At 40.3% G+C, this 21,956-nt stretch overlaps 1 protein-coding gene across 4 annotated transcripts in view; it reads right to left on the bottom strand.

The window, feature by feature from the left end:
• Window positions 1-432: 432 nt before the first annotated feature.
• The window catches only part of ANXA3 (annexin A3), a 50,866-nt gene continuing 29,342 nt past the window's right edge, over window positions 433-21,956 (bottom strand). For 2 of the 4 annotated variants that reach the window (XM_036337391.1, XM_036337396.1), the window contains 7 exons: window positions 19,908-19,987; window positions 16,880-16,936; window positions 16,460-16,553; window positions 14,510-14,605; window positions 10,604-10,662; window positions 8,502-8,624; window positions 433-983 (listed from right to left, as the gene is read on the bottom strand). In XM_036337391.1, the coding sequence (XP_036193284.1) occupies window positions 924-983; window positions 8,502-8,624; window positions 10,604-10,662; window positions 14,510-14,605; window positions 16,460-16,553; window positions 16,880-16,936; window positions 19,908-19,987 (569 nt within the window). In that variant the 3' untranslated portion in view covers window positions 433-923. The remainder of the gene's footprint in view (window positions 984-8,501; window positions 8,625-10,603; window positions 10,663-14,509; window positions 14,606-16,459; window positions 16,554-16,879; window positions 16,937-19,907; window positions 19,988-21,956) is intronic. The other 2 variants (XM_036337397.1, XM_036337398.1) reach the window with 1 other exon arrangement.

The raw sequence follows: 21,956 nt of genomic DNA, 5'->3' as shown, positions 1-21,956 counted from the left end.
TCTCTATCTTCCAGAAGGCCTCAGGAGTGCTCACCAGAGGAATGCATTGACTAAAAGCTCTGAACCCACACTTCACTGTTCATATTCTCACACGTCTATCATTTCTATCTAGTTCAGGCTAATAACTCCAACTGGAATTTTTTACCTCAGATATTTCATATCGGTCAAGATATTTCATGGTAGGTGTCTTTCAAAGATAACAAAGGGATTTTTAAAATGCATAGTTTGCAAACTTATTTTAGAGGAAGAGGAAAACTTGAAGACTTGATTCTACTAAAGCAGTATTTAGCATAAAATAACCCCAATTCATGCTTGCCATTCAGACAGGAAGTGGTTAGATTAATAGTTCCACAGATGTTTTCTGACGGCTAAGTAACTTATTACGCATTGTCACTCATGAAGCTTGATCATGACTAGAAAGAGTAGGCAGAATCACATACATCTTCATTTTTATTCCTTTTCTTAATGATGAATGTGATTAATACAGTAATAGATAGAGTGAAGCAGCAACAGCTTCTGTAACAAAAGCATGTTATAAAATATAATTAGTTGTTGGCACCAGGTACCAACAATGTCAGTAGACGCTAAAAACAGACAATTTAACAAAGGCAACAATTTTTATTACCCTGCTTTGCATTTGATATTTTAGAACTGTACAGCGATTCTCACTTCCTAAGCAGAAATATAATTTTAGGAGATTCTTCACATCATTTTAAATTTTCATTAATAAACTGCTACATTAGGATGAGATGCTCTAAAATAATTGTGTCATTGTTGTTGTTATGGAACGATGAAAATTTGTTAGGAAAACAGGCTGCTGTTTATACTTGCTTGTACTTTTAAACACTTGAGAAACAAGGAAGCAGAGCTGTTGGGAAAGCCCATCGTGGGAGCAGGCAACCTTTGCAGACGATGTTCGTGACTCAGTCATCTCCTCCACAGAGCTTTAAGAGTGTGGCTTCATAGTCTCCAGAAGTATCCGACTGCAGAGAACAGGATGGGGAGAAGGACAGGTACAGCATAAATAATGAGGAGACCATAAAGGAGCCAAATTTCGTAGCACCAGGGGACTCCCTGGGGTGCAAGACTCATGGCCTGTACCATTTAGTAAAATGCACCTGTGATTTCATCATTCATTCGTACCTGAGTGTAGTTATTTTTCAGCCTAGCATCTTTTTCACAATAATGTTTAAATTCTTCCTGATGTAATTCAATTAAATTGCAATTTGGGTTTAATAAAATATATTTTCATCAATTATATAGTATTACATAATATTAATTGTGAAGCAAAACTTTAAAAATCATAGTTTTAGTAATATATATTATTTACCAAACACTTGGTAAGTAATTACCAATTACTTTAACCCTTAGAAGAACTCAAACAGTAGGTTCATAAGTATCTCCCATTTAACAAATCAGTAAGGTGAGAAAAAGAGAGGTTAGAAACCTTGTGCCAAATCATATAATAAGCAACAGATGCAGGATTTGAACCCAGATCTCCTGGCTCCTTAACACCATACTATACGTAAGAACGTGAAATGAACTACATTCCCAAAGAGTACATTTCTGATTTCCTTTCCCCTAGACAAGCCAGAAAGATCTTGATTCAGAAAACATACTATGTGCGATTGAGGCTTAAGGTACTAAGATGCAATGTTTACTATGCAAAGGAGGTAAAGAAATGTTTGTATAGCATTGGAGGTAAAACTTGGCTTTGAACCTAAATTGTCTAAAAACCTCACATTATTCTTATTTTATTCAAGGCAACTCAAATGACGAGCATTTCATATCATTTAAGTTTCACATTGGAGTAAATGTTAAGTAGTAGTTAATGCAAAGGAAGCAATGAAGAAAGGCTATTTAGAAAAGAAGTTAAGCATTATTTTCATAAGACATGACAGGCATTAACATACATTCTTTTTTGTATACAGTTTTTAGTTCTTCCCTTATTGGTTTTCTTAAGTCTTGCTCTGACATAGGTAATAATTTCTCAAACTGCTGACAAGTCAAAAGTGCTCTAGTTTTGCATTAAAACAACTCCCTCTAATCACAAAGTTGTAAAAATTATTAGGGTTTCTATCAGTTAGTTGAGAAAATACTAGTGTATCCAAATAGCTTAGCATACAGATATCTTCTGGTGTGGAGTGATTAATCAGGGAACTTACATGCATATATGGACACAGACAATAGAGTGGTGAAGGCCTGGAAGGGATGGGTGTGGGGTGGAGGGGGTCAATGAGAAAAACAAACAAACAAACAAACAAACAGAGGGGACATCTGTAATACTTCCAACAATAAAGGGTGGGGAAAAGCAGAAAAGAAACTGAAAGTACAGATTTGAAAGAGTAATATGATCCCTGTACTATCAACTAAACATCTCTGATATATTTGAGAAGCATTGAAAAATATCTGATGCTCAACTGAATTCCATCTGCTTGCTTCTATTTTTTATATTTCTTCCCTTTGCCCAACAATCAAGGATGCTACATGTTTCAGAGAGTGCTGCTATAAAACAGGGGAGCCTTGGTGTAGCTGAGATATTAAGTGAAATTATGCAGACTATATAGTCCTGTCTGTGTAAGTATACAATGAAGTACTGAGATTTGGGATTAAAAAAAACAAACAAACTTCTGATCCACTGTAGACACTAAACAAATAGTCATCCTCTTCTCCTATCTCTGTTCCCTTATGTCTTCTATTCAATTTATATGGTGTTTTAGAAATTTTATCACAAAAAAGGTAGTGTAATTTCAAAACCTTTGAACATAATTCATGCTTTCCTAATTAGGCCATATTAATTGTTCTTAAGAAACTAACTGCCCTAGCTGGTTTGGCTCAGTGGATTTGGCCTGCAGATTGAAGGGTCCCAGGTTCAATTCCAGTCAAGGGTACATGACCAGGTTGCAGGCTTGATCCCCAGTAGGGGGTGTGCAGGAGGCAGCCAATCAATGATTCTCTTTCATCATTAATGTTTTTGTCTCTCTGTCTCTCTCTCTCCCTCTCCCTTCCTTTCTTTTATATATATATAAAAGAAACTAACTCAATGTTTCTATTGGCCTGTTTTTAACAGAGGTCCTCTCTTCTCCCAACTTTGATTCCATCTTTTACCCTTTACATTTAATCCGGCTTCCCAATTAATTCCTGTGGTGTTTTTTAAGTTACTCTTTTTTTCCATCCTGACCACAACCAACCTACTCTGGGCTCTCATCTCTTGTCACTAGTTTCTTTGGCTCTAAATTCATCAACCTGTTTCTCCAAGTTGTTAATTCTTTTGCTTTGTAAATCTAGTCCAGTCACACCGTATGCACAGCAGGCAGCCCTGTAAGGAGGCCCTGCTTTTCCTCCTTCTTTTCTGGCAGCTCCACCTTTGTCTTTGAAGGCTTATCCTCTGCGATCCAGCCACTAATTGTTAGTAATGCTTAAATCTCCGTTCTCAGATTTCTTCTCTTCTCAATCTGTATTTTCCTAGAGGATTTTCATCCATGTCCAAGGGTTCAATAACATAATTCACCCTGAAAATATATCTTATACCACCAGCTTACTGACTTGACAACTCCATTTACAGCTCGAAGACATCTCAAACTCAACATGTGCAAAAACAAACCCCTGCACTTTCTCCTCCACTCCCAGAAAAAACAAACAAACAAAAAAAGCCGACACCTAAAACCTGACCTTTGCAGGGAATGGCACAATTATCTGCTTCCCAAGTTAGGAACCTGGGCATCATCCTTGACATCTCTCTTCCTTGCTCCTCACACCAAGTGTCTTAATTTTAACTCCTAAATATCACTGAAGTCTTTGCTCGTTCCTCTCTTTGCATTGCCAGTAGGTTTGCTTACTACTTCGCACCACCCGGTCACAGCTACTCTAATATGACCAGTCTAATAACTTATCACTCCACATCTCTTCTATCGTCTGTCCAGTTCATCCTCCACAGTCTCAGGGACCATTTCAAAGTGTACTTCTAATGATGACACTATGTGCTTAAAACGAACATTCTTCATTGGCTTCCCACTACTCTTAAGCGAAAGACAAAATCTTTAAACACTGTCAAAAAGGCCCTCTGTGGCCTGGTCCCCCAGCCTCATTTTTCACTGTTTTTCCTCCAACACTAGGGCTTTTCACTTGTGACTCACTCCTTTTGATAGAATGCTCTACCTTCTCCCAACACACACCACCTCTGCCTTTCAGATATGAATCAAACCTTCCTATAGGTCAAATCCTCCTATTATATGGTCTTGTAGCACAATATTCCTTTCCTTTCCATTTAACATAGTTGTATAAACAAGTTTTACATTTATTTGTAATTCCATAAGGACAGAGAACTTTTTTCCTTTGCCTATCATTGTAACCCTGCGCTTGGCACATAATTCTCATTCAGTAAATATTTTTAATTGAATAAATGAAATACAAATTCCATGATCTCAGAGCTCTCTTTCAACTGAATTCATCTTGCTATTTGGATTTTATTTTTCAATCCTCCCCATAGTAGACCTTCTAATAATTCAAGTGACTTATTCCTTTTTCCCCTCCTACTTCTCACCATACATGTTTCTAGAGCAGCCGTGGGCAAACTATGGCCCGCGGGCCGATTCCGGCCCTTTTATGCAATGATGTTTACTTTGAATTTATATTAGTTCACACAAACACTCCATCCATGCTTTTGTTCCGGCCCTCCGGTCCAGTTTAAGAACCCATTGTGGCCCTTGAGTCAAAAAGTTTGCCCACCCCTGTTCTAGAGCATTTACTTGTGAGACCCCACTGACCAGCATGCCACCTGACTCATAGGAGGCACTCAACACATGCTTATTAGCCTGAAAGATAGGTCAAACCCATTTCCCTATCTAATCTCAAACTTTTTTTACTCCCCAATTCCTATATTACCCTCCTCTGTATAATCCAATATTTAAGTGTATGTTGTTTCATATTATCTTGTAATTATTTTATTTATGCCCACCTCACTTCACACAGATTATAAATTGAAAGGGACTACTATGTTTTCCCTTAAAGAGCCTGGACTTAGGTACTTAATCTGTTGATCAAAAATGCAATTCCATCCAAATATGCTCTTAATATCTTATTATTAATGAATAAGAGATACACATTTTTCACATATGTCTTTCTCTCCTTCTCCCCACCAATCATCACCTGAGAAAGGTGTTAATAAGCAGAGACATGTCTAAATAACAGGCAGAAGGGAGAGGAAGACAGAACTAAAGGCCAGGCTGATATTGTGGGGTTCAGAATGAGTCATCCCAAAATGTGCCTCTGTGGGATGCAGATTATTTTAAACTAAAGGCAACAGAGACCCTGTGGGCTCAAGAGAAACTTCTGCCCTCTCCCCTTAACTACCGAGAAGAATTTGAATTGGGGGTTTTGCCGATAATAAGAGATTATCAAAGATAACCTTTCTGACCTATCTATAAGGCAGAGCAAACTACAAATTATTGAACTCTGTTCTTATAGCCCTGCAGTGACCCTCTGAAACCCCATGGCATCTCACTTCATATATGACCAGGAGGTAGTCAGATATAGCTCATTTTACCTTTCTATCCCTCAGCCTCTCCTGTATGTGAGGTTTCTGACTCTCTCATATATGTGGGGTTCCCATGCACACGTATGCAGTTAAATTTGGTTATTTTCTCTTATTAATCTGTCTCATGTAGATTTAATCATTAGACCAGGTGAAACTTTCTTCCTCCCTGACAATATACAAAATAAAACTCTAGCTCCTGAATGACAGAAATGAAATCAACTGAAAGGATCTTATTCATCAGTAGTGAAAATGTAATGATATCGCCTAATAATGTACTTTCAGGTGGTAGAAATGAAGACACCTTATATAATTTTAAATTACAAACTGAACTCTTCAGCAATGAATTTTTATTTTCTATCAAGATACCCATAGTTTAAATGTTTCCTAATACAATCAGCCTCAATTACCCAGACCACTGAGGGAGGGAGAGCTACTGCTTAATTTAATTTTTTGGTTTGCTGAGGGTGAACCAAGAGCCCTCTTTATGTTTCAATCATGTTACTGACAATCTTTATAAAAGTCATGCGTCTACTTTTCTGCCTTAGTAAGAACAATATGGTTAATGTTATTGAATTTTCCTCTATTGATTGAAATGACTGTAATGTGTCAGGATCGATTCAAATTGCATTGAGTGTGAGCAGTTGATGAAATCTGTGCTAAGCCCCAGGCACAGTCTGAGAGTTGCCTTTTTGAGTAAATTCCTGATTTCAACTTAAGCATGCATCTCTTTCTGCAAAGGTTTAGTAAAAAACAAAAGCTCTGGCTGGAACAAAAAAATAGGGTTGGGGTGGGGGGGATTGTGATTTATGACTCCAGTTGACGGAATGATGTTCACTCATGCATCCACTGTAACACCATTTGTGGAGTCTGAGGCCAGAAAGTTCTCAGGATGGCTGCCCAAAGGCCCACACCAACAGGTGGTCAAGGGAAGCTTTGCTGGGGAGGGCCACTTCAAAGACTGGGCCATGGGCTTCAGCTGTTCCTGGTGACATAGGAATGCGGACAGAATGGAGGAGTCCTTGGTGGGCAACTGGATGTCGTCTCCTGCATAGCATGGGACTCCAGCCTTGTAGATAGGCTTGAGGGAGGTTGGTCCCAGGATCAGAATCCACAGGGTTCATAAAACGATCCTATAGGTAGGCCCCAGATGTCTGGACAGCTCAGACTCCACACCCGACTCCGGACCACTGGTGCTCAGAGCAAACGTGTCCTTCTCTCAGGCTAGGTTTGTCCTCTGGGTGCCACCTCTGAGCTCGGGTCTCAGTGACTCTACAATGATTGAGATTCATTTGTCTTCATGTCTGGGCTAATGATCGCCAAAGCTGATTTCTCCAGACAGCTGTTAGGTGGATGAGGCTGAGGCATAGAGAGACCTGTAGGACGTCTGTGAAGCCAGCCCTGGACTCCATCTTTGCACCTAGCCAGTGACTCTGGAGGCTGGGGCAATGTGATGGCTTGCCCTTCAACCTGGGCTTCCATTTTGTTCAGGAACCCAACGTGGACCACCCTTCTCTATCACTCATGGCCTGTGTGCCATCTTGGAGGCCGACGTAAAGAACAATCTTCAATGGGGCTAGCCCCTTCATTCATCGTTTTCAAGTTGTCATATTCTTATTGGGACTGTGGCTTTATCATTAGTTCCATGTATGGAAGCCTCTTACACAATTTTTTCAGGTCTTACTTCTTTATAATTTGTCATTTATTTGGGGGTTTATCTACATATATAATATCAACTAAGATCTGAGGACAATGAAAACTGGTTTCATTCTTTAAAACTGAAAGGAAGTTATGTAACATATTTAAGGATTCTCATCCAGACTGTAAGGAATTAATTTTTTTTTTTAAATCAAGAAACTATAAAAGAAAACATTGATGAATTCTACTTGGTGCCAAACAGTATGAAAAAACACCTTCAGCCATGTCAATAGAAAAACAACAAACTGGGGGGAATAGTTATAATTCATAGACAAAAGGTGAATCTAAAATACATGAAAAGAGGTCTTAGAAATTGACATCCCCTCAAAAAATTAAAACCCAAATTTCAATAGAATAATGGGCAAGTAACATAAAAAATTACCAGGAGGAAAATGCAAATGGCATTTAAAACATGACAACATGTTCGGCTTTCTTCATATTAAGAAAAAGATATACTAATACTACACTGAGATGCAATTTCTCACCTATCAGATTATACAAACACAAAGCTAGAAAACACCCTCTGTGCCAAAGCTGTGGAGAAACAAGGACTCATGTATTCTTCATGGAAGTACAGATGGAAGTCAACTGGTAATATTTACCAAAATTACAAATATATTCACATCTGTCTCAGCAATCCTACACACTTTTGAGAATTTATCTCAGGAAAAAACTGCTCGAATTTATCCCACAGATACACTTGTACCTTAGGAAACTGTATGCATATGGCAGCATTGTTTGCAATAGCAAGAAACTGGAAACATCTGTTGATGTGGTGGATATAAATAGACAAATAACAGAATGATACGCAGCTATTTAAAAAGCTTGATATACTTGAGAAAGCTTCTGATATCCTGCAATGAAAAGAACTCCAAGGTGCAGAACCATGCTATCTTTTGTGTGAAACAAAGAGGAAATTTAAAATATGTAGTTTTCTTTCCTGTCATTTTCATAAAGAAACACTAAAATAAATAAAAACAGTGCAATATAAAAATAGGTAAACAATTTGCATATGCAATTCAAAAAAGAAGAAAAATTAGTGGCCACTAAACTGAAAAAAAAATAAAGTGGGTATCTATCATGTGGCTGAGATTCTAGAGCTGAAAACAGTCTCTATGTTTAAAGGCTGTTTTGCTCCCACTACACATTTACACACTGACAAAGAGAGAGAAATCTGAGTCACATATCTCCATGTTCTAAGGATTGTCAGGGAACGAGAATAGGGAGAGAAAGGCAAAATGTGTTTTGCTGTTTTTAAGAAGAGACTTACTTTAATTGCTGAATAGAGAGAATAGCCACAACGCTTCTTAAACTCTGCTCGAATGTCCAAAAGGTCAATTTCTGATCTGGAAACCATTATTCGGTTGAGAGTAAACTCATCGGTTCCAGCACCCTGTTAAGAGATGTAGACATCCACAGCACAAATCAGCCACAGAACAACGTATAAATCTATATTTATAAGAAACAGATAACGGTGCACAAAATAGCCCACCGTGGTGACTCTCCTCCCTTCGTTGAACATAAAACCTCATTATTCATTTGTTTAAGAAATATTTATCGAGAGCTTACTTTGTGCCAGTACCATGCCTCATGCTGCAAACAGAGATGGGACACTTCCAATTTTGCAAAGGATACAGGTAGGAAAACAGGCCATATAATATAATGTGACATATAAGAAATACTGGGTACTATAGGCACACATATGAGGGGAGCCTAAAATAGATTAAGGATTAGAAAAGGTCTGTCTGAGAAAGTGGAATTTAAGCTGAGGCCTAAATAACCAGACAGGAGAAGGGGTGGGGTTCACAGAAAGAGGGAAAACAAAACAAAACAAAACAAAACAAAACAAAACAAAACAAAACAAAACAAAAAACGTTCCAATGGAGAAAACAGCAGGTGTGAAGGTTTAGGGCAAGAAAGAACGTCACACTCAAGGACACACGAATAATGAAGAGGAATAGCAAGAGATGTGTCTGGAAAGGCAGGACCTTATAAGCCACAAAATGAAGTTCCGACTTTATCCCAAGAGTGAAGAACTATTGTGGTCTTTCCAACAGGAGAGTTCCGAGATGGGAGCAGAGTTGCGCTTTCCGAAGATCTCTCTGGCAGCGGTATGAGGAATGGAGTGCGGGGCAGGGGGAGGATGAAGATAACAGAATGAGACTGGAAGCTTTGGCACTAACATAAAAAAGAGAAGTTGATAGCCTGGCCTGGAAAAATGGCGGTGTGATGGAGAAAATGGGTCGATTTAAGAGAGGCTTGTAAAGGCGGAGGACAAAACTGGATGTATCATTTGAATAGAATGAAGGAGAGGGAGACTCGTAAAATTCCCGAGCAGTTACATTGACACAATTCATTTTTTCAACAAATGCATATTGAACGTGTCCTGTGTGCCAGGCATTGTTTCGTGCACTGTGCATATGATAGTGAACAACACAGACCGTACCTCTCTCCTCATGCAGTTAACATTCCAATGAACGGAGATGGTCGGTAGAGAAAATTAACAAAGTGTTTAATTAAATAGTAATGAGAACTATGAAACAGAGTGTGACTAAAAGGGAGACAACTGACCTGAGTAGTCAGGGAAGACCTTTCTCAGGAGGTGATGTTTGAGCAGAGACCTGACAGGTGAGAAGGAGCCAATCACAGGTAGACCTGGAGGAGGTACCTTTCAGGCAGAGAGGACAACAAATGCACAGACTCTGACGTGGGAAGAGACCTGGCATAGTCCGGGACAGGAGGGCCGAAGAGGCTGAGGCACAGAACAAGGATGGGAGGAGTGGTATGACTTCAGGAGCGGGGCCAGGGCAGGTCCTGCTGGGGATTTCCACTGAGATGGCTGAACGCAGGAAGGGGAGTGGACCTGGGGTGGCGGGGAGGTGAAGTGAGGGACATGATGTGTTTACTTTGGACATAACTCAGAAGGTGCACGTGGACTCCCCTAGCAAATGTCCAGTAAGGAAAATGGAGCACACATCTTCTACGTGCCAGGCCCAGTGCTAGGGTCTGAATATATAAAAGAGAAAAGCAAACTCCTCTGCTCACGGAGCTCACCAACCAGCAGGGGCAACAGACAAGGCAGTTTGGTCTATTTTAAGTAAGGAGGCTTGAGAGGCCACTGGACCTAAGGGGTCAGGTTTGAGGTGTGCCGTTCGAAAACAGGTTCTATTGCCTGCGAACCGGGGGAAGTAATTTAGTCAACACTTTACTGTACCAACTGCTATAATGATTAGGACACTCATGATCAATCCATGGCACAGATTAGCTACAACAGAGAGCTCATCAAAGTGAATGGAGGTGCATCAATAATGGCAATGTTTTTACATTTTCCATGAGGGAAGCTAAGAACATGTATGAAATGTCCAGACCAACCTTCAAAGCGCGATGCAGTCTTTCAGCTAAAAAGGCAGGTATGTTCCTTGCACAATGAACTGTAGAAAAAAAAAAGTATGTTCATTGTCATTTAATTGAAATTGAGTTAATATACAGTAAAATGTTTTTAGAAATGATTCATACCCATTTTACTCCCTCCCCACTACTGGCCTTTATTTAGAATGAAAGAATGAATACCTAACCTAGATTTCAAAGCCTTGTAGCATCATATTTGCACAGAACGTTAGCAGAAGTGATCTTTAGCCGTGGGGAAAGTAAAATTAGCTGCCAAAGAAACTCCCATAGCACATGACTCACTCATCTCCAGATCTCAGACACACCAACAACTTCGCTTCCACTGATAACTCCCCAGGGTGGGCCACTGCTCCATTTCTAACAGCTTTGACTACTGATGAATAACTTGGGTCTAGAGACTGCAGATATATTGCCCAAACAACTCGTTAGGTAAGAAGAGGCACTGGAGTTCATTTTTAAACCAGTTTTTCAAATGGAAAGATTTTCTCTTAAGTGGCTGTATCTAAATTCAGTTACTAAAAAATACTGCAATCTTTTAATTCTTTATTTTGAAATAACAGGTGAAGCAGATGTAAAACAAACAAACAAGCAAAAAAAGAAATTGGCAAAAACATGAGCAAATTAAGTATAGTTTAAATAAAGTGAAAATCATCAGGAATAGAAAAGTCTGTAGAGAGAAAATCTATTTATTGCAACACATGTACTTTTATAGCCTATGTAATCTGCAGATAGGAATCTGATGAAAGTGAATAAATTTCATAATGAATTTTAGAGGTCAGAACCAGGATAAGTAGCTTTCCCATAGTGCCTTCCTGGCTCTCTTAAGGAACCGGAAAGGCCTTCAGTTTGTGTAACTGACTTAAGGGAAATAGTGGGGCGGCAGGGGGCGGGGGGAGAGAGGATGTATTAGACACTCAAACGTGGAATCTGGGACAAATATGAAAACAGTGTTAGATGTGAAGTTGTCTGAGAATAAACCAATCATTTGGATCAGTTGTACCTATTTTTTTTCTGAAATTCATATTAAGCAACCCTTAATACTTCTATTAAAAGTTGTTATGCCCACTTTATCCTAATAAACTTTTCAATCATCTCCCTCTCCCTAAGCTAAACACTTATTGAATACTTCCCCCTGCCCTCATAACCCTTTAGCTTGTCTTCTGCTTTATGCTTTTAACCACCAGGTTTGTTCTTTATGCCCTAAAATGTTGGGAAGTGGTGTTAGACATAGTGATAGAAAGTTTGCTTTAGCACCCAACATCGAAGTAGGAAAACTCAGGGAAATCTCTGACATGCAGGGAGTCCACTGAAATGAATGAGAGTGACCAAGAGGCCACAGCTGCCCATTTCTCACCTTCTGTGATGTCTTGATAAAACTGCAGTCAGTCCGTTCTCCTCCCCCAGGCCCCTGAACTCTGGCTGCCCCCGACCAGAGCAAGCACTAAAACATGGAACATGCCCTCCTACCAGCTTGTCCCGAGAGTGAGGTGGCAGAGCCAAACACATCTCCTGTCAAACCCCAACCATCATGCTCCCTGGCTTCTCCAACTCCCATGCCAAAGAGAAGCCCTTTCTGTTGGTTCTGAGACTCCTGCACATGTCTGAGATGAAAGCCTTCTCCCTATTGGGAAAGTCTTTTTGAGTAGAGCCTCCCCTATCTAAGTCCAGATTTGACAACTAGAAATGTTCTATTATGCCTTTCTAAGGTGATACAGCTCAGGTGGGTTTTCATATTAAACACTAAGTGTTGACATGCTGTATTAGACTCCTTATGCATGAAATATTTAGAATAGGCAGATCTATCAACATCGAAAGTATGGGTTACTAGAGGCTGAGGGGTGATTGCTAGTGGGTACAGGGTTTCTGTGGGAGCTGATGAAAATATCCTAAATTTAGATTGTGGCAACGGTTGCACAACCCTGTAAATATATTAAAAAGCACTAAAATGCATACTTTGAATGGGTGAATTTTATGGTGGGTTGTAGCTCAGTAAAGATGAGAAAAACTGCAATGTATTCCAATGGTAAACAAATAGAAAATGAATGTGACATATCTTGAACTTTGAATTAGTCGAATTATAAGATCTTTCTTTTACTTGATAAAACAATATACATTATAGCCTAAATTTAGTGTATCATTCAATATGTATTTCCAAGAATGCTTCTTAGCTCAATGAGTAAGAATTCACACATTTCAATAAAGTTTTTCAAATATGAGAGCAGGTAGCAAAATTGATGTAAAGAGCAACAATGTGAAATGGAAAAAAATAAACTGGCTACATCATTGCCTCCAAACTGATTATGGAGACAGCTCAATTCCATTTTTTTAATTGAAAAAGAAGCTTTTTCTATGTTGGCCTATCTTTTAGCAACTCAGAGTCAACAGTATTTTCTCTTTCTCCCTCCCTCCCTCCCTCCCTCCCTCCCTCCCTCCCTCCCTCCCTCCCTCCCTCCCTCCCTCTCTCCCTCCCTCCCTTCTTTCCTTCCTTCCTTCCTTCCTTCCTTCCTTCCTTCCTTCCTTCCTTCCTTCCTTCCTTCCTTCCTTCCTTCCTCCCTCCCTCCCTCCCTCCCTCCCTCCCTCCCTTCCTTCTTTTTTACCAGCATTTGGATAAAGAGCCCTGTTCTGGCACTGAAGAGAGGATTAGAAGTCAAGTGAAATGACATATGTGGAAGAAGCCTGAGAATGGTCTGAAACTTTGTGAGTAGTTGCTACCTGGTGTCTTTTCTCTAGTTTACTTTAAAATAGTTCAGTACAGACCGCGTGATGTGTGTGTGTTTCAGCCTCTGTTTACACACTGAGTGGCTGGTTCTCCCCACAGATTGTGGAGCCTGACCGATGGGTGACCTCAGCTCGACCTGCATTCCCTGAGTGGCCTGGGAAGGAACTGAACTTCATGTGCCTCAGGTTTACCATCTTGACCACCCCTAACCCAGGGGATTGTTATAAGGCTTAAATATGTTGATATTTGTAAAGAGTTTAGCGCAGCGCTGAGCACGTGGTAAGTGCCAGATGAGTATTTATTGAAAAATACAACGTGAGGAACCCTCAGTGGGAGCTCACCTCCAGACACAATAATTAACATCTGAAGATGAATCAGAGGCTCACGCCAGGGGAGGGCACCTTCAGACATCAGCTCTCCTGATCTCACCAGAGAAGCTATTCATTATCACGTGGATGACAGAAATGCTTTTTCATACGGGCACTCCTGCCCTGGAATTAATGGAGAAGAAGCCGCGGCAAGCCCAGTCACCACACTAAGTTACAGCGGTTTAGGATTCCCAACAATCCCGGGTGTGTGCAAGCACGTGACAGATTCCCTTGCCTGACTCTGACCAGATGGGTCCCCGAATCCTGTCTTTGAATCGTCTCTCATTCTCTGGCCGCACCTTCCTCGCCTTATGAGAGGCAGATCGCCTTATATGACAGCGTCTCCGTCTGCTTGTTTATCCACGGGTCTTTCTGACGCACTCCCTGCTAGCACAGCCGAGGGGAGGAGACCCATAGTTCCACTTGAGCTCAACTAGCCACTGACATCGTCCAATGACCCAAAATGGGAAATCACCAAATTGGCTCACATCTCAGCTTTCAACAAAGCTCAATAGAAATGCCAATAGAAATGTCATATTTTTATCTCTCAAGGAGTGTACAATCCAAATGTGGTGACAAGCCAAATACAAAGTTAAAAGCAAAGTAAGATTAAAAAAATTACTTTTTTCATACATCCATTTACCCATATCTGTTGAGCATATTGTTAAATGGATGCTGTGGGAGCCTAGAGATGGGTCAGTCAGGATTCTTACATGGAGCTCACCCCGACATTGTTCACATCAAGTGCAAAATAACTCAGTTTGGAAGCACTCAAGAGCTTACCGATGGCCAGCAGTAGGTCTTCAAAATGTCCAGATAGTTCTCCTTTTATGCTGTCCTCAATGTCCTTCTGGCTAATATTTCTGTATTCGTCAAACGCTAAAAAGCAGTACCACAAAAACAGTGAAAGCATCACAGTCAACCACACATGAATATACTCCAGTTTTTTAACTGATACGCAGCAAATCAAGTTGTTAAGTGGTGAGCTCAAAACCCCTTCTTTAACTCATCAAAATTGGAACTTGGAAGTTTTTGTTTTTCGTGTCTTAAAAAAAAAAAAAAACTACAATAAAACCTGGACTTCATAGGCCATTTTCTTCAATGATCTTCCTCTCTCTCTCTCCTCTCCCTTTCCCCAGGTTGTTAGCATTTAAAATAGCCTAAAAGGTTAAATAATATGTCTAGGAAGGCAGGCTGTGTTTAAATTATAGCAGCACCTGGGTCATTAATCAAATATGTGTTATCTGCCAACACAGTCCTCCATATGAAGATTTCTGATTGCTGAGCAGACATTCCCTCAGGGGCACGGCCTACTTCTCATGTACCTGAAGGCATTCCAATTTCTTGATCAGTTTTTGGCCCAAAGCAAAACCTGTACATGCAAGTATATGGGCATATTTTGCAAGTCAAGTAATTTTTTTCAAATAAATTTTGGGGGAAAAAAGAAAGAAAGAAATTTTGGAGAGACATCTAGGATTGCTTGTTTTTTGTTTTTAAAATGAAGATGTTGGCTCCTCCCTGGCCCAGGTCCTGGTCAGGTCACATGCAAGAGGCAACCAATTGATGTGTTTCTCTCACATTGATATTTCTCTCTGTCTTTCCCTCTTCTACTCTCTCTAAAAATCAATGGAAAAATATCCTCGAGTGAGGATTAAATAAATAAAATAAAGATGTTAATAAAGCAACTATGATATACAATTACCATTATTTTATAAATGAAATTCTAATGCCAAACTTAAGGAAGGGAAACTTCAGAATTAAAAAATCCTGGTGCTATCTTCGTATTTTCTCATTTTCCCATGACTCAGCAGAAGCCTGGTCATGCACTGTGACTGTCACTGTTATCTTGACCTGCACCTGGAGCCCATTTCACAGGAAATGGGCTTCTGGGCTTCCAGGTGCTGTTGCTTCCAGAATGGCTCAGGGAGATGCATGAGTGAGAAAGTGGATGCGTGGCAGTTTCACATAATAGTTTGTCTGACAAAGAGGGCTCCCCAATTTACCTTCATTTCAGAGAATGAATGGTAATCCATGCTAATGCATTAACAGCACCTGGTTTTTCTGGAAAGTGCCTAACTAGGGAAGTGTTGGGGTGGAAGCAAGGCAGCCAGGGTCCTCCATCCACAGGAACACTCCCCTCTGCTCTCACCCCAGAGGGCGGCCCCTTTTACCAACCCTTCCCATCTGTTACCTGTCACTCACTAGGTATCTACTCAGCCTCTACAGCAGTGGTTCTCAACCTTCCTAATGCCGCGACCCTTTAATACAGTTCCTCATGTTGTGGTGACCCCCAACCATAAAATTATTTTCGTTGCTACTTCATAACTGTAATTTTGCTACTGTTATGAATCGTAATGTAAATATCTGATATGCAGGATGTATTTTCATTGTTACAAATTGAACATAATTAAAGCATAGCGATTAATCACAAAAACAATATGTAATTATATATGTGTTTTCTGATGGTCTTAGGCAACCCCTGTAAAAGGGTCGTTCGACCCCCAAAGCGGTCTCGACCCACAGGTTGGCGACCCACAGGTTGGGAACCGCTGCTCTACGGGAACAAGAATCATGTCAGTCCTGCCTTGACTTGTTGATTCCTGAACTGTTGATACATAAAAATGGAACTACCTTTGCAATTTTTAACTTCGTTTTCCAGAATTTTGTACATTAAATGCAAAAAACATTTGCAAAGCCACACAGAGCCAAAAAGATTATAATGAGAGTCCTTACTTCGTTTTAGCTGGGGAAAGCTCCTTAGACACAGGATCTCTGTGAACTTATCTTCGTCGGTGCCCCACTTCTTCTCACCAGCATTATAGAGAATCTGTGGGACAAGGTGGGGAGACTTAAATGTTCTTATGGACACAGTCCTCTTGTCTCTTTTTGAAGGGTTAAGAGGAGAGGAGGTTTCTTTTGTTTTAGAGTCAGCGAGATAATTATTCAAATTTCTCACGTTTAGCAGAGTAGAAATCTGAGAGGTGGGGTGGCAGGGGCTAGGGGAATAATAACCCTACTGGGGAAGGCTGGTCCCCAGCTTTCTCCCGACAGGACAGGAGACCGCAGCCCCAGTTGTGCCACAGAAATGAAAAGGTGGACAAGGGGTGAGGGGGTAGTAGTTAAAGGAGATGTTTTCTTTGCTCTGTTACTGACCTGGGCATCCTTTTTGGCCAGCTGCTCATCCACTTTCAGACTTTCATCTCTTCTGCCCTAAACAAAGAAGATAAGAGCAAGGGCAACCCTTGTAAAGACAGAAGATTCTAATGCGTGGTATTCCCACCGGCAGGGTGTCTGAGAGGTTCACAGAGGACTTGGGTTCCTGGGGCTCTAGTTGTTGCTCTGTCACTGACTGGCTACGAAATCTGTAGCAACATCACACAATTTTCTGAGCTGTAGTTTCCTACTCTGAAAATTCAAAGATCACAAGGGAATGAAAAGACAAGCCACAGACTGGGAGAAAATATTGTTGGCAAACACATATCTGATATAGGACTTATATCCAAAATATATAAAGAATTCTTAACATTCAGCAATAATCTAACAAACAACCCAACTGGAAAATGGGCAAAAGGTCTGAGCACCCTCGGACATACAGACGGTAAAAAAGCACGTACAGGATGCTCAACATCAAACATCACTAGGGCGCTGAGAATTAAAACAATAAGGTACCACTTATTAGAATGGCTAAAATCCAAAACACTGATAACGCCATATTGCTGGCAAGGATTGCAGCAACAGGAACTCTCATTCATTGCTGGTGGGAATGCAAAATGGTACAGCCACACAGTTTGGCAGTTTCTTAACAAAATTAAACATACTCCTACTCCTTGGTGTTTACCCAAAGGCGTTGAAAATATATAATTACATAAAAACTTGCACATGAATGTTCACAGAAATTTCTACTCATCATCACCTAAACTTAAAGCAACCAAGATGCCTTTCAACAGGTGAGACATACTACTATAGTATACCCATAAAATGGAATAGTATTTGCGATAAAAAGGAAATGAGCTATGAAGTCAAGAAAAGACACTTAGCATGTTGCTAAGTGAAGGGGCCAGTCTGAAAAGACTACCCACTACAGTATAATTCCAACTATATGACAGTCTAGAAAAGGCAAAACCATAGAGACACTACAAAGTTCAGTTGTTGTGAGGGGTTTGGAGGGAGGAAGAGAGAGATGGCTAGTTGGAGCACAGAATATTTCTAGGGCAGGAAAACTATTCTGTATGATACTGTCCTGATGGATACGTGACATTACGCATTTGTCAAAGCTCACAGGCTGTATAACGCGAAGAGTAAACCCTATTGTACACTATGCACGTTAGTTAATAATAATAATGTATCAGTATTCATCCACTGTAACGAATGTACTACTTTAATGCAATACGTTAGTAATAGGGGAAATAGTGAGGGGATGGGAGGAGGGGCATATGGGACCCCTCTGTACTTTCTGCTCAAATTTTCTTTAAATCTAAAACTTCTCTAAAAAAAAAAAAAAAGTCTAATTAAATAACAACAATACAGTTCAAAGGTCCCCACCAGCTCTGGTTGCAGCCTCTGTGGCTAAGTGTGTGTTCCTGTGCAAGCACTTCAGCTCATAGAGGCAGGAGGTAGAGAGGGAAAGAGGATTGCCTGAATTACTCTGAAAATTATAGGTGCACGAAATATTGGCTATAATGTTTAAAAAGCATTTGTTCCCGTTTTCAAATAGACCCTTGTATGCCTGTCTGATTTTTTGCATGGCTTATTTGCTTCTTTTCAGTGCTGCTGATTCTCTACTGTTAGTCTGTTCACCTTGTTCTCTCTTTGTGCATTCTGCTCTAGTCATAAAAATGCTGATTATCATTGATTTAGTAATTATCAGCCACCACTACCATGTACTGATCACTTTCTATGTGCTAAGTACTTCATATCATCTATCTATCTATCTATCTATCTATCTATCTATCTATCTATCTATCTATCTATCTATCTTTGCACCACTATGACATTAGTACTGTTATTACTTTAATTTTACACATGTGAAAACAAAGGCTTTGAGGCTTAAGGTAATGTGTCCAGACACATAAAGCTAGTAGGCAACAGAGAAGCATACGATTCCAGGCCTGTTTGATTCTGAAACCCTGCCCGGAAGCCCTAATCTTTGCTGCCTCCTGTGAGTATGTGTGTGTGCCCTGTGCGTATACTTTTGAATATAAACCTCTGGGGTGTATGTTTGCAGCAATGCCCCATAAATTGGTGACCCTCATAAGGTTTCCACCATTTGAAATAACTGAAACAAAAATTAAGGGAACTTGTTTCTTAGTGGCATTTGCTTCACTTTGACAAGTGCTGCTTGAGACCACTGTTGGGGTTCTCTCACATGTTACAGGCTGCGTAAATCAGCTGAAAGAGGCCAGTGGGACAGGCTTATTTGCTCTCTTACACACACCTGGGATTACAGCTCATCCTTGACCCTGCCCACCTGTATTATAAAGTCACGAGCCTCCTAAAAAGAGACAGCAAAGTGTGGAGTCATTTAGTCACATGGTGATGAGTGATTTAGCAACTCTTCCAAAGGTATAAGGATGAAGTAGCTACAAGTTATTTTTTTTTAAATCCTGAGACTAATATACCCATCTCTGAAGACAATTTGTCTGTATTATGTTTCGTACTTAATTCAAATGCTAACAAAAGGAATATTTGTTCTTTGGAGTACAGATAAAAATAAGCATGTCTTAAAATGGAGATACTTAAAATAGAAATGGGCAATTATTTTTTTTAAATATATTTTATTGATTTTTTACAGAGAGGAAGGGAAAGAGATAGAGAGTTAGAAACATCGATGAGAGAGAAACATCGATTAGCTGCCTCTTGCACATCTCCCACCGGGGATGTAATGGGCAATTATTTTATGTCAGATGAATTATCAGAACATTTCTAATGTATTGTGAAACCTGATCTTAACACTTTTAATCCATATACTGACCATCAAAAGATTTTTTTGTTACATGATGACATTATACTTTTCGGATGGTGGTTAAACATACTGTTCCATGGCAATGCAAACACAAAGTGAGTGAATCATTTCATAAGGAAAATCACAAGTTCATTGTCTCTATTTGGTTAATTTTAAACCCCCTAATTATTATTGAGCATGCAGCTAATAGAGGAATTAAAAAATAAAAGATAAACCTACGTCTGCCAACGTCAACAGAGCTTTCCGGAAGTCACCAGATGTTTCAGAGCTGATGTCATCTCCAAGACTCTTCTTATACACTGAAACCACATAAGAATGGAATTAAGCCTTGACAAACTGGAAAATAGTATTATAAACCAGAGAAAAGTTTAAGTGTCCACGTTGTCCAGAAATGAGTACCTGATAAAATAAACCTTGCTTTTTTTTTTTTTTTTTTTTAATTTCCTGGTGTTCTTCTGAGATGGGTACCCTGTTGTAGCTATTACTATAGTACGTGTTGTGGTAGGTGCACAGGGACAGAAAGAATTGCCATTCTGGATCAAACCATGGTCCGCTTCATCTGACAATGGCACCAAGGAACACACGTACTACTACAGTGGGGAAGCTTGAGTGGGCTAGCTGCTAGTCAGCCTTCCAGTTTCTATTCTCTCTTTCTTCTGTAGCAATAGAACCCTCATCTTGAGCAAATCATAATGCCCGCAGCATAAAGACTACATTCTCAGCTTTCCTCTTAGTGTGTACAGCTCCATGACTAAGTTCTTGTCAGTGGAATGTAGGCAGACAAATGAGGCATTTCTGAGAAATCTCCGTAAGGGATGGCTCACGCCCATCTTAGTCCCTTCCTCCACCCTCATGCCTGGTCTGTAGATGCATATCTGAGCATACCTGGAGCTCAGGGAGCCATCCTGGCCTATGAAGATAAGGACTACATCTATATGATGGCAGAAACGTAAGCAGAAAGTGGCCTGGACTCCTGAAAGCTCTGAGGCGCTCTCATGCCAGTCCTAGAATTGCCTGTCTCCAGACCTCGTCTGCATGTGGGAGAAATACACTTAGACCATATCTGAGCCATTGTAATATTTGTTTTATGGGTGTACAGAGCTAGATTATATTATTTGATAGCTCTCAAAAGAAAGCTACCCTAAAAGACACGATTTTTCCATAACAAATGACAACTGCCTGTCCACCTGTTTCAGGGCTGACTAGCTGTAGCTCCTCCTGCATGGCCTGTGACTCAGTGTGCACTGAGTTTAAGGCCCTGCTCTGCTCCATCCATGCTCACTGATCCTCTCGGAGTAATATACCTGCGTGCAGCTGACACCAGGTGGCCGTTTGAACTCTGCCTGCATCACTTTTAAGGGCTCTATAAATTAGTCATATGAATGTGTGTCCTTTTAAATCAATAAAAGACAATTATAGAAAGTGATATGAGGTTATCTTGTAGCAAGAACTGTGTAGAGGTCGAAACTCTTCCAGCATGTTTTAGTCTGTTTTTATGAAATCTATATTTTTTCCAGAGCAATTCAAATAAGCAAAATTCACTATAAATTATCTAAGTAATAATAACATTAGGTAGGCACCCTTTTACCTAATAGTCATGGTATCATTATGTCTATTCTTCACTTTAATTAGAAAAAAATAATTATTTAAAAATATCAAGCCAAAGAATAAAGCTCTCACGTGTTAGAATTTGAGGAAGTATTTTACATTTTAGAATCTTCTAGATGAGGCCTTATAGTCATTTTATGTAGCCTCCCCACACCTCCCTTGACCCCAGATAGTTTTATGAAATACAATGCCTAGTTCCTTTATGAGGGCCAAGCAGACAGCCCCCTTTAATGGATTGCTCATGCCTGGGTCACCATTTCGCATGACACGGCACCACTGCTCTTGCTGCAGCTGGCTGCAGCAGGGTTGGCATCTGACTCCAGGTGGCCAGCAACCCAAGAGGTGACTGGGTGGGAGAGCGTTGTCCGAAATAATGCTCTCTACTAGCCAGTGCCTTCCTGAGCCCATTGACTGTGTTCCCTCAGGGAGTGAGCTGTACAGAAAAAGGAGACAGAGACAGCAGAGTAGCAAAAGAGTGAAAAGACTCCCAGAAATAAGGCACAAAACAGAGGCCAAGAATAACCAGAAACCAAGGGCAAATACAAGCTTTGAGTAGACAGACACTGCATGGCCAGGGGAGAGGAGTTACTGGGCAGTGTCAAAAACAGTAGAGGCAGAGAGGGAGGAGAAGGAGTGGCTGCAATGAGAACATCAGCGCGG

The sequence above is a fragment of the Myotis myotis genome, unplaced genomic scaffold (assembly GCF_014108235.1).
Source record: "Myotis myotis isolate mMyoMyo1 unplaced genomic scaffold, mMyoMyo1.p scaffold_m19_p_1, whole genome shotgun sequence".
In the NCBI taxonomy this organism is placed as follows: Eukaryota; Metazoa; Chordata; class Mammalia; order Chiroptera; family Vespertilionidae; genus Myotis; species Myotis myotis.
Note: the sequence above shows the minus strand (reverse complement) of the source record. Positions and strands in the feature narration are given on the sequence as shown.